This window comes from Andrographis paniculata, unplaced genomic scaffold, assembly GCF_009805555.1.
Source record: "Andrographis paniculata isolate CXL003 unplaced genomic scaffold, ASM980555v1 Contig32END, whole genome shotgun sequence".
Classification (NCBI taxonomy): domain Eukaryota; kingdom Viridiplantae; phylum Streptophyta; class Magnoliopsida; order Lamiales; family Acanthaceae; genus Andrographis; species Andrographis paniculata.
This window is the reverse complement of record NW_026137565.1, coordinates 4,171,035-4,183,793: the sequence shown is the minus strand read 5'-3', so window position 1 is coordinate 4,183,793 and position 12,759 is coordinate 4,171,035. Positions and strand designations below refer to the sequence as shown.

The window sequence follows — 12,759 nt, the reverse complement described above, 5'->3', positions numbered from 1 at the left end:
TTTTTATCCCAAAAAAAAAAGCAAATATTATTATTATTATTATTATTAGTGTTACCACTTGACAGGAACAGGTTTCCTAACGAATGAATGAAATGCCAAAAAGGAGTTGGTTCTCTTTCCGCTGCCAATATTTCAAATAATATAAATTTATATATATATTCTGTTAATCCGATGTACGGTTATTTTGTATGGTACGATTTAATGGTCTGTTTTTTTCAATGATTTTCTTTTTAAATTCATATGTTTAAAATAAATATATATTTTTTTAATAAAAACTATATTAAATGTTATTTAAATATAAAGTTCAAATTAATTTTTTTTTCCAATTCACTTTAAAAACTACACTCTAATGCTGGATATATTTTTTTTAGTTAAAAAATATATTCTTAATTAGAGCCAGGAAAAACTAATACAATTATTTGATATACTCCCTCCATCCAACTAGCTATTTTGGGATGTCCAATTATAAAGTAAATATTTCATTAAATACCTTACTTTTTTTCACAAATACCCTTACTTTACATCACATTATTACTTTTACACCAAAAAGCAAGGGCAAAAATATCATTACATTATTTTTAACTACTCATTATAATTAAAATACTATTATTTCTTAAACATCGCTTCAAAAATAATTGTATACTTTTTTTTTTTGTGGACGGAGGAAGTATAATAATTGGATTTGAATAAAAGAAAAATAATTAAAAAAATTATTACTTTATAAAGGAATATCTAATATTATATATATAGATAAGACAAATTATTTCAATTTATCATTTGTTATTTCTGACAGTGGATGGAAAGAACTGAGCGTTCATTATCATTCACCATTTGCACTGCCTGTAATATATTTGTACTATTTAGGTGCATTTATTTGGTGAGATAAGATTATATACATATATTATTTTAATAAATTATATAGTATATTCAATAAATTATTGTGTAAGATTATAATTTTTTTTTTTTAAAAAAAATACTCTTAATTATATAATAAAACTAGTACTAAGTTAATATTAAAAGAAAATGTTTAATTTTATTTAATTATTACCTAAAAGAGGAGAAATAATCTCTAATTGTGCTACTATTATGCCAGACTATAATAGTAAATAGTAAATATGTCATTAAGGTGAATAGAATAATATTGTTTACCATCATCATATAAACACACACTTTTTGGTATTTCTTATAATATGACAATAAAAGATATTTTTATATCTTATGCCAAAACTTGAATATGAAAATTTTATTTTATTTTATTTTATCAACACCATCTTTTCTTTGTAAATCGTGAAAGTAAGATGTTCAATAACATGCCTTGAAGATTGAGGGCTATGCTCATAACTTGTAAGAATGGATTTAACTTTTGCTTGCATCCATAAAAATAGGATTGATTGAAGGTTACTACTGAATCTAAACGTTATGGTAACGAGCCGACATCCAAATGAACTCTCAACGAATAACCCAAAACACAACAATCAAATTTTAAGAAAATACCCGAAAATGTAAATTATTATGGAGCAACATGAAAAATATTGGGGTACGATTGAAAAATTAGAAAAAGTAACAATACCTTATAAGCTTACATATAACTCTATTTGTATGCTGTCTTTTGGAGAAAGTTTCAAAAAATAAATCTGTGCGAGTTCGGCTTAAAGCGGACAATACTATACTAGTATGAGTTGACTCAATTCTAATAACTAGTAGTTCGGTTTGAAAGAGTTAGTTGGTGAATTAGACTGGACTGGACAACATTGGGTGTTGGTGGTGGGAAGCTCTCTGTGATACTTTCGGAGTTGGGCCGATGCTAGGTCAATCTCATGTATGGATAAGCCGGTGCTAAGTCATTTGAAGTTGAATAAAGATTAAGTTGATTGAATAAATTACTCATGTTAACAATGTGCCCATTAATTTTCAAGAGTTTTACTTAAAGAAATTTAGACTTAAGCGTGTTTGTTCTGAGTAATTTGAGAATATGTGACCCCTTAGAAAGTCTTCCAGAGGGCACTTGAGTGAGGACAAAAGTACGCTAGAAGGACTCGTAGCGACCTGTGAGACCAGTTTAATCCCGGCACGCTCGGTCAGCTTGACTTATGGGTCGGGGTGTTACAATTGGTATTAGAGTCGAACTGAGATAACTCACAGTCGTTGACCTGACTTTTAAGAGACGAGACAATCAATTGACGAATCCTTGTGGTGCAACATAGATGTTGCATTCTAAAGTGGCGAAAATGTGATACCCCAGAATTGGGCCAGTGCTAGGCCATCTGAGTTTGAATATAGATTAAATTGATTGAATAAACTACTTATGTCAACAATGTGGATATTCTTTTTTTGGAACTCTACTGAAAGACCTCTAAAGTTAACCGTGTTTGCTTTAATGTATTTTGAGGATGAGTGACACTTTGGGAAGTCTTCTCGTGTGCGCATGTGATACCTCCGGAGTTGGGCCGTTATTTGGCCAACTCCCATGTTTGGATGAGCCGATATTTAAGACCATTCGAAGTTGATTAGAGGTTAAATGAATTGAATAGACTACTCATGTCAATAATAATGAGCACATTCCTTCTCGAAAACCCTACTAAAAAACTCTAGAGTTGAACGTAATTGTTCAAGAGTAATTTGAGGATGGGTGACCTATTGGAAAGTCTCTAAGGGTGCACATAAGTGAGGACATAAGTTTATTGGAAGAAATCATATTGACATGTGAGGCCAGTCTACGATCCCGGTGTGAATGAGGACAAAAGCGCACTAAAAGACTCATGGGGCCAGTCTGATCCCGATACATCCGGTCAGCGTGGTTTACAAGCCGGGGTGTCACACCCTCGTAATTGGAATCTGCAATAGTGTCTTGTGTTTTATTTATTGTATAAAATCCTCTTATATTATTTTGAAGTAAGCTGAAAACACAATCCGCATCCAAAATATGCACCTAATTATGCAAGTGTTATGAAAATAAATTGGATATAATGTTTTAAAAACTATTCTTTGAATAAACTAAATAAATAAAAAGTAGATTAATCCTTCATTTCACAACTTATAAAATTTAAGTTATGACTCGTCTTTGTTTTACGAATAGTGAAAATGAAGGATGATTCAAGCTTTTCTATATTTATTCTTTGAAGAATAATATTTAAGATATTTTATCCAATTTAGTTGCATAATGTGTATAATTAGACACATATTTACAAACAACATCATCATTAGCATAAATATGATAGTTTGTACTTACTTTAATATAACATAAATGATTTCACGTTAAAAAATAAAATATAAAGAATATTCTCTAAACATTTTTAATCTAAAAAATTGAGATGATTTAGATTCTCATATGATACATTATTTAGCAATAAAGAGTCTTCAGGGATATTTGTCGAAAATTTTCAATTTCTTTTTACACTAGAGTTTTACCAAATAGAAAAAAATGTGATTGATCAGATTTACTTGTATATTCGAAAAAACTTGACAAAATTTTTTATTTTTGTTTTAGAGGTTTTAAGTAATAGTGTGGGAAACGACAATTAACAAATGAAGATTTTAATGATTAGACACACATTTTTGTTAGAATTAAAGAGTATAAAAGTGGTATTGAACATGTTCTAAATATGACTATTTAGTATTATTTGGGTCAAAGGTTTTAAAAAAGCATACTATTGACAAAGTGACTCAAATGCATTCTAAGAAGGAAACGTAGCATTGCAAAAGTATTTAGCCAAGAATGATTCATGTTGTAAAATTTCTTGGAAAACATAATCCAACATTTTGTGGTACTAATGAAAAATTACGTCATAATAGCAATGAAATTTTTTTTGGATTAATCGAAATGATATATGAATTTGATCCTATTACAAAAGAACATGTTTGTTGTATTATCAGTGATGAGAATCATGTTCATTACATTGATTACAATATTCAAATTGAACTTATTCTTTTACTTAGATATGCAAATCTGAAATTGTTAAAAATATAAATATGCTAAGTATTTTTTTATTACACTTTACTGTACTATTGATATTAGCCGCCGAGAACATGTCTTTAATTTTAAGAAATATGGATATTTTCTCTAATAATTGTGCTATATTTAATAATCATTTTTAGAATTTTCAAATATTTGGCACAATTGAATAATGATATATATATATATATATTTTTTTTTATAGAGCACAATATATACTTTATAAAGCACTTTTATAATGCACCAAACATAATTTTCTACAACAGCAGTTTAAAAGACAAACATATATGCATTAAAGATTGGTGCACATTGGATATTTACTACTGTGATTTTGGAGAAAATCAGTACGGCGTTAGTAACTTAATCGAAGCCGTCTGGAACAATTGACGAGTTTGATTAGTGATGTAGTATTTTAAGTATAGAGATTTAATAAGTTAATAATGATTGATTATGATATTAGTTTTATGTGAATTGTTGTTAGTATTTTTAAAATAAGAATTAATATATATAATTAAAAATATCTAAAATATTTGTTTAAATATTTTGAACACTATATCTAAATATAATGTATGTACTATGAATATTATTTTATAGTGATTTTTTTTCATTTTTATATATAATACAAATAAATAAATAATTATTTATAACTAATATAAACTAGTTTTATAAGAAAAAATAGAGAATTTTAAATGTAGATAAAAGTATTTGTTTAATGAGAAAAAAAAAGTAGAAATAATTTTTTTTTTTGAGTGATCTTAGGACGTAAAAGATTAGAAATTTAATTAAATTTATTTATATTTGTTATGTATATTTTAAATTGATGAATTTACTAAAATAAAAAATAATCAATTCTTATAGAACGGATTAAAATAATAATAAAAAAAAATGTATCAATTATTACGATGATGGAATACAATTATAGAGATTTAGTGCATTATAAGGAAAAATAAATTTTAAGCAAAATATTTCATACATCGATTAAGATACAAATATTACAGATAAAATTTAAACTTTATTATTTCTATAGGTCTACAGCAGCTAATGGGCCCAAATTAATCAAAGTCCAACAATTTATAGTACATATATTTGTCTTGTGTATATGTCTTTTTTTCTTTTTTTCAATTGTTATTAGTTGTAGTAGTAAAGTATTCAATATCCATTTAATTAAATTATAACATTAACAACTATTCCAAAAATCTAAAATGCATTTAAAACAAACTTAGCATACCTCCCCTTTCTTTGTGGTTTTAAGAAAGTTAATAAAAATAGTATAATATACTTATGTAATATTTTATATAAAAAAAAATATATATATAATTTTATTAAAAAACATACATATTGAATATTATTTAACACAACATTAAAACACATACTTGTGTTTGGCATCGGGTCGTCAGCTCTATTTTCTCATATACATATACATATACATATATATATTATATATATATTTATATATCATATATACATATAAGTATTATATATAAATATCACTTTGAGAGAGGAGCTGGAAAAAATGAGGCTGACGATCTGATGCCCAAAAAATGATCTGGTGGTGTGAAAAGTGATTTATAAATTCAAACTCGGATGCCTTCAGGTGGCTACGGTTCCCACGTTATAAAAAAATAATAAAATTATATAATTTTATTTAAAAAAATATATATCATTTCTATTTATTGTTATTATTATTATTATTATATATTTTTGAAATCAAGAATATTTTCAACGGAACAATTGGAATAATTATAAAAGTTGCATAAAGTTCCAACCCACAAGCTTTCAAATCTCCAACTAAATATTGTACCCACAAACAAACACTTCCATATAGTCAGTCCTGCATTTATGATCAAAACCAACCAAAAGCCCTTCTTCTTCATCATCTTCTTCTTCGATTCAGACAACATTATTAAATCGATCGACCCCATCGTAGTCTGTGTTTTTAATTTCCACTATACAGTATTTTCCTCATTCAGTCTCTGTAATTTAATTTCCCAAAACAATGAATGAAAACTCAATTCCATCACTCACACCATTAAATGCCTCATTTTATTTATTACATTCACCCATCAACATATTTGGTCCCTCTATTGATTTCCATCTTACATACATTGCAATATACCTACCATGCTTTCTTTCCTTACCTTTTCAAACATTTTTTTTTCACACTATTAATTTTATATTTCTCTATTTGAAGTGGGTTTTCGATATTTGGAAAAACCCGAAAAGAAATAGGCACATTCTTGAATTCCAAGAACTTGGATGTGTAAGCATTTCGACAGGTTGTATCTCACGTAACTCATAAGTGGTCAGCAATAAAGATGTACCAACAACCGTCCAGGAATAGTCACTATCTTCAGACAAAGCCAAAAAAACCAATCCTTTCTAGTATTTTAATTTCATCTTTTGTGTGTTGTTATGAGTGAGGTAATAAATTCAATACACTAGTTTCCAGCTAGACTTTGGATCGAGATTTTTAAGAGGTCACAGAGATATGCAGAGTTGGGGACCATGGCTATGATATCTAAGTACCATATTTTTGGCCCTATTTCATTCCCACCCTCAACAATAATTCAACCTCCTATCTTTCTTCCCCACAACTTTCATTACATCCAATCTCATGTTATCCTAACATCATACCAAGTTTCCGTAAAACCCGACTATTTTTAAGCTACTAGAGTCACATTACAAATTACATGTCGAAACAATGTAACCTAAAGTTTCTTTCTCAAAACAGACCTACTTATCGATTATAATCATGTTAGCTATCTTAAACCGGAATTTCCAATGCCGTCAAGAAACTACATTAAAGGCCGCAGATAAATAAATTAACCGACTCGGGGTTTCCTAATTAAAGAAAGGGATACTCTACTTGGGGGATAAAGATTCGATCTCGATCTTGCAAGAAACGCAAGCTTCGATTTGAACTTACATTAATTAATGAATATGTATAAATCTCACCCTTTGGTGTCGTATTTGTCCAGAGAAAACGACGTCTATTCCAAATGCTCCCGGACGCCGAGCAACGATGGAGATGTAAAGGATGTGTCACTTTAACAATTCCTTTCACAGAATTTAAGTTGTGAATAAGAAGGCAGCAGCAGATCAGGCAATTCTAGCAATCAATATATATATATATATGTATGTATGTATATATATGTATGTATAAGTTGCTAACTAAGTATCTTTTCTACCTCACATGAATAATTGACCATTTCCTTACAAAGGAAACAACCTAATTGTTCCTCCATTTTCAATTTTGAATTAAAAGAGCAAGAAACAGATCAAATCATTGTCAGCACAGCTATGGCATGTTTCGAATAAACAAGACCACATGGCCCTCATCCAGGTTGTAATAATACTCGATTGTTATTATTATTTTTTATTTATTTGTAACAAAAAGGAAAGAGAAGTGATGGGAAACTTAATAATATAAAGAGATTATTCTGAAAACACTCAATCATGAGGTGGGAATTTATCAAACATCAGCAACACAGATATAGTAGCAGGATGATGTCTGGAAACTGGAAATGGAAAATGGCTGCAAACAAAGTTGAGAGCTCTATTTGCTCGTTTAAACAGTCGGACTGGACTTAAATCCAAAGCTGGAAATTGCAATAAACAATTAACATAGAATGAACAGCTAGCCGGATCAATGAGAAAACCTGAAATTAAGATCTCAGGGTTCTTGGCCACTTGGCTGCTGCCATTGTTGAGAAAAAACTCACTCAGACTCGATCTTCCCTTGCTTCTTCGAACTCCATGATCGAATGACGTCAGCAGAAATTGATGATGACTCCTGACTAAAAATTTAAGTTTAAAAAGGGGATAAGTAATGGCGAGATTGGGGAAGGGATTGACAAGTGTTGAATTTGATCACCTGGTAATGGCGGAAGAGGGGATGTTTGAGTCTGGGAGGTGAATTCTCAACGACGAGAGTCGGAGGAAGCAGAGGATGGCTTGTCGGAATAGCCATCGTGATCCTCTTCTTCACCCTGAATTCGTGCAGGAATATGAAACCCTGAGAAGCCACCGAAACCGGAGGCGAATCCAATGCCGGACATTGAAGGTGGATAGATCGGCACAACGGCTGGATGGTGGAGATGGTGGTGGTTGTGATTCTGCTGCTGCTGCTGGCCGTGGTCGGCCATGGCGGCCATGGACGGGTCCATCCAAGCACGAACTGAAGGTGTGTTACTGGACTGAAGGGGTCCCCTCTGAGAAGAAGAAAAAAACTGGTTGTGGCTAAGGAGCTGCTGCAATGGCGCTGGCGTCGAGTTGAATAAGTATCCACTGGCTGCTCCGCCACTCCCACTTGCTGAATCTCCTCCGCCGCCGCCGCCGCCGCCGGCGGCATTCCAAGCTGCAAGCCTCTGAAAGCGGCTGAGTTGATCGGCTGTTTGTTGGTGGTGGTGGTGGTGGTGGTCCTGCCAGGCTGAAGCTCCGTCGAAGCCTAGCGGAGTTCCGGTGAATAGAACGTGTGTTTGTTCGCCGGCGTGAGTGTGATTTTGGTTAGGGTTATGGTGGTGAGGGTGAGGATGGAGCATTATGGGATCTTGCAGGGAGTGCAATGAGAGCCGCAAATCTTGGCTTTGGCTGTTGCTGTTGTTTCTCGACAGTAAATCGGGGGTTGGGAAGTTGTCGAATTGCATAGATGAGGAACTGGCTTCTGCAGAAGCGCCCATGGGGAAGAAGGACTTGATGGTGTCAGCAATGGCGTCTGAGTCTAAAGCAGGGGGGAGGAAGCTCGAATTCTGAGTGCTGCTATGGTGCTCGTTGGCGAGGATTGTCGCCACTGCCGGCCGCTTGCTCGAATGGATGGAGATTTCAGGGTTCACCATATCGGAATTCATCTGCTGTTGTTGATGTTGCTCGTCTTCGTCTTCTTCGTCGAGTTTTCTCTGCAATTCTTCTCCTTTTCCGATACCGCCGCCGCCGACGGAGCAGTTGGTGGGATGCCATGCGGGGAGCTCGGCGAGCTCGTCAATGGCGGCCTTAGCCTTCTTGATTAGCCAATCGACGGCCTTGCTGGGGCGGTCGTAGCCAAGGCGGTCCTGGACGTCGTAGAATTGGATGGCGGTGTGGGCGGCGAGGCGGACGCGGCGGTCTCTGGGTCCTTTGGCGGTGCAGACTTTACTGTGGCGGTCTTTCCGGCCGGTGGACCTCACAATGTGGCCGCCCTGCACCTCGACAATCTCGCCGCCGCCGGCGGAGGCACTACTGGTCCTCATCAGCCCTAACCGTGACGATGTTGGTCGCTGATGATGATGGCTGCTCTCTCCCATCCTATCCCCCAAGGCCACTCTCGCATGTTCGGCGGCCGGCGAGCTTGAAGACGGCAGGTAGGACCGCTTCCTCGGCGGCGCTAGTCCCTGCTGGTGGTGGTGATTCTCTGCGTTCAAGGCTCCGTAAAGAAGGTGGGTTTGGTGGAAATCGCCATGGGAGGAGGAGGAAGCAACTAGTGGTCCTCCAAGAAAGTGACGCTGCTCATCATCGTCTTCTCCTTCACCCTCAGCCTCGTCTCCTACATGCCTCCTTGAGCTCGATGTAATAATAGCCTGACTCTGGTTCTGGTTCTGGTTCTGGTTTTGATTAGGGATTTGGGTTTGAGGATGAAGAAGATGAGGTTGAGGTTGAGGAGGAGGAGGAGGAAGAGGGAGGTTTCTCAAAGGATCCAGACTCAAACACTTGTTGTCTTCTTCTTCTCTCTTCTAGACAATCTTGCAATAATTATAATCAAAATCAAAGTTCCTATTCCAAACCCAAACCCAAATCTGTCATTCAACCTTCCTATTTCCATCACTGCACTGCAACTCTAACCCATCATTACACACACCTTCTTCAACAACAAATTCAATCAACCCTAAAACCCCTTTGGTATAATCAATTCCCTATCCAAACACCTCAAAACAAAAAGCAAAGAAATCAAGAAAGGAAGAAAGAAATCGTCTCCCTAGCTGCTACTGCGTATGGCAGTTTTTGGGTCAGAAAGGAGATTAAAGATCCCTGTCCTGCCCTGCCCTGCCTTGCCCGACCTGACCTGCACTGAGTGATATCACCACTGCTCTCTGCTCTATTTTTTTTTTTTTTTTGGTGCTGCTGGTTCACCAGCAGTAAGTACTGCTGCGGTAACCTAAACAAACACTACAAAACAAATACAAAAATCCCACCTCCTCTTTCTTTTTCTTTCATTAGCAATCTAAACTAAACTTGCTGCTGCTCTCTCCAAGATTTCTTTTTTTTTTTTTTTCTTCTTCAAATTTAGGCTATTTCTCAGAGGCCCATGTGTTGTAAATTATATATATATATGTGTATATATAAATTGAATAAATTAAGAAGATTGTGTTGTGTTGTGGGAGTGATTGATGTATGGATGAATGGAAGGGAAGGGAAGAGATAGATCCTCCAAAAAAATGCCACCCCCTTGCTGAAAGTGACCTCTGTTACAGCTTTTGTGGTTTTTCTGGCATCCCTTTTTATTAATTTATTGTATAGAAATTATTTATTTATTTTCAAGATTTCTTTCTCTCTCTTTATTATTGCTTCACTCAAATTTCCCTCTCCAAAACCCACTTTTTTTTTGTTTTGGGCATTGGGTTAAATGAATGAAAATGGAATGGCATCAACCCCTTTACTTTTATTGTTGTTACTGTTTTGCTTATTTTTGTCTCCTTTGCTCTCTGTAAATGTTACCATACATTTTTGCTGACGTTTACTTTTCATAATAAGGCATTTATTAAAAAAATAAAATTAATATTATATAAAATATTTTTATTTAGGTTATATACCATATTAAATATTTTCACTGCCTAATAGTAAAAGTTTTGAGAAAATTCTATAGAAGAACGTACCCTTATTGATTTTTCTTAATGCTCCCGCAATAGAAAAAGTATATAGCATTATTTAGTTTTGATTTGAAATTTTCATTTTAATATAAATAGTGATATTTTAATTTGATATTAACAACCATGCAAATATTGATTATTTTGATTTCAAATAGAAATCAAACACAATATTTATTTTTATATCATATCTCTATGTTCCAGAGCCATGATCTATTTGTTTCGAACACAGTTATTTATTTATAATTAATTTAAATTAATTTTATAAAAAAATTAAGAGGTTTTAAATATGGATAAAAATATGTGTTTACCAAAGATAATAAAAATAAAGAGTTCCAAGTAGATTCTACGTATGAGAGATTAAAAATTTAATTAAATTTATCAAATACATTTAAAATAAATAAATTTATTAAAAATTAATAAATATTATATGTTATGAACAAACAAAAAATAAAAATGACTCACATATGGTAGGATGAAATGAGTATAATTTTTTTATTTATAGAAATTTTGTTTGCAATTTCAACTATTTGCTTTCACTGTTTTAAAAAATATTACTAGTGACTTGTAAATAATACTCCTCTGTTCCAACTATATTTAAGATAATAATATTTAATTAGTTAATAATAATTAGTTATAATATTATTATATTATTTTTTTTTATAATTAATAATATTTATATTTTTAAAGTAAATTTATTATATATAATTGTAAAAATTAAAATATATGTTTAAATATTTAAAAATTACATAGAAATTAATAAATATATGCAATATAGATATCATTTTGTGTAGAGAATAAAATAATTTATAATACAAGTAAATAAGAAAATATTTTTGTTTATTTATAATTAACATAAATCAATTTTATAAAAGATGTGTAGTTTTAGATATAGATAAAAATATTTATTTTTTGAAGAGAGAGGTAGAAATAAAGGGATTTTGAGTATTTACGATGTTCTATGTTATGTAGTTAATTAAATTGATTTATATTTGTTAAATATATTTTGATTTAATAATTTTTACCAAAAATAGAAAGATATCAATTGTTACTGGACACAAAAAATGGAAATAGTGTTGTGATAGGATGGAAAGAGTATTTTTTATATAACAATCAAAAATAAACTATTACTTATAGAAATTTATGACTCATTCCATCCTAACAATAATATGGTAGGATGGAATAGTAATAGTCACATGAATATTTTAAAACTGATATCACAATAAAAAAAAATATATATATATATATATGCAATATGAATATCATTTTGTAGATAATAAATTTCATATAATGTAAATTAGTAAAAAAATAGATTAATTTATTTAATTAATATAAACTAATTTTATAAAAGATGTGGAGTTTTAAAGGTAGATAAAAAAATATTTGTAGTTTTAAGAGCGATAAAAATAAAAGTGTTTTGAGTAAATCATACGTGATATGATATTATATGTTACGTGAATTAAATTTATTTATATTTATTAAGTATATTTTGATATATTAAATTTTATCCAAAATAGAAAAATGTCAATTGTCTTATAGTAAGACAAACAAAAATAAAAAAATGTGTCAATTAAAATTAGGCGAATGATGTTACGTTAAAAATTATTTTTATGTTTATAACATGAAATATTTATTTATATAATAAAAAACAATCGTTTCAATTTAATTTTTTTTATTTATTTATTTTCAGAGTGCTACGAGTTTTTGGTTGTGGACTTATGCTTTGAAATTAAATATTAATTTAATTTAAACTTAAATAATATTTTAATTTTATATTTTATATATAAAAAAATAATATATATGTCCATCGTATTTATGCCACTTTTTGATAGTGGATGGAGATCATTTTTATAAAAATCGTTGTTTTCCATTTAAAATAAAAAAAATATACTATTCATATTTTATCTTAGTTAGCATATTAATATTTAAATTGATTTTCAATTAAATATACAAAACAACCAAATTTTTTTG

At 31.5% G+C, this 12,759-nt stretch overlaps 1 protein-coding gene across 2 annotated transcripts; it reads right to left on the bottom strand.

Annotated features, from left to right (window-relative positions):
• Positions 1-7,350: 7,350 nt before the first annotated feature.
• LOC127247602 (transcription factor TCP4) lies at positions 7,351-10,327 on the bottom strand. Of its 2 annotated transcripts, none has more exons than XM_051269526.1 (2): positions 7,827-10,327; positions 7,351-7,745 (listed from the first exon to the last, which is right to left on the bottom strand). In XM_051269526.1, exon 1 carries the CDS (start codon positions 9,229-9,231, stop codon positions 7,873-7,875), a length of 1,359 nt encoding a protein of 452 aa, XP_051125483.1. In that variant the 5' UTR covers positions 9,232-10,327; the 3' UTR covers positions 7,351-7,745; positions 7,827-7,872. The 2 variants fall into 2 exon arrangements, with proteins under 2 accessions (XP_051125483.1, XP_051125482.1); XM_051269525.1 differs by having other exon boundaries at positions 7,351-7,749; positions 7,827-10,324.
• Positions 10,328-12,759: the final 2,432 nt, after the last annotated feature.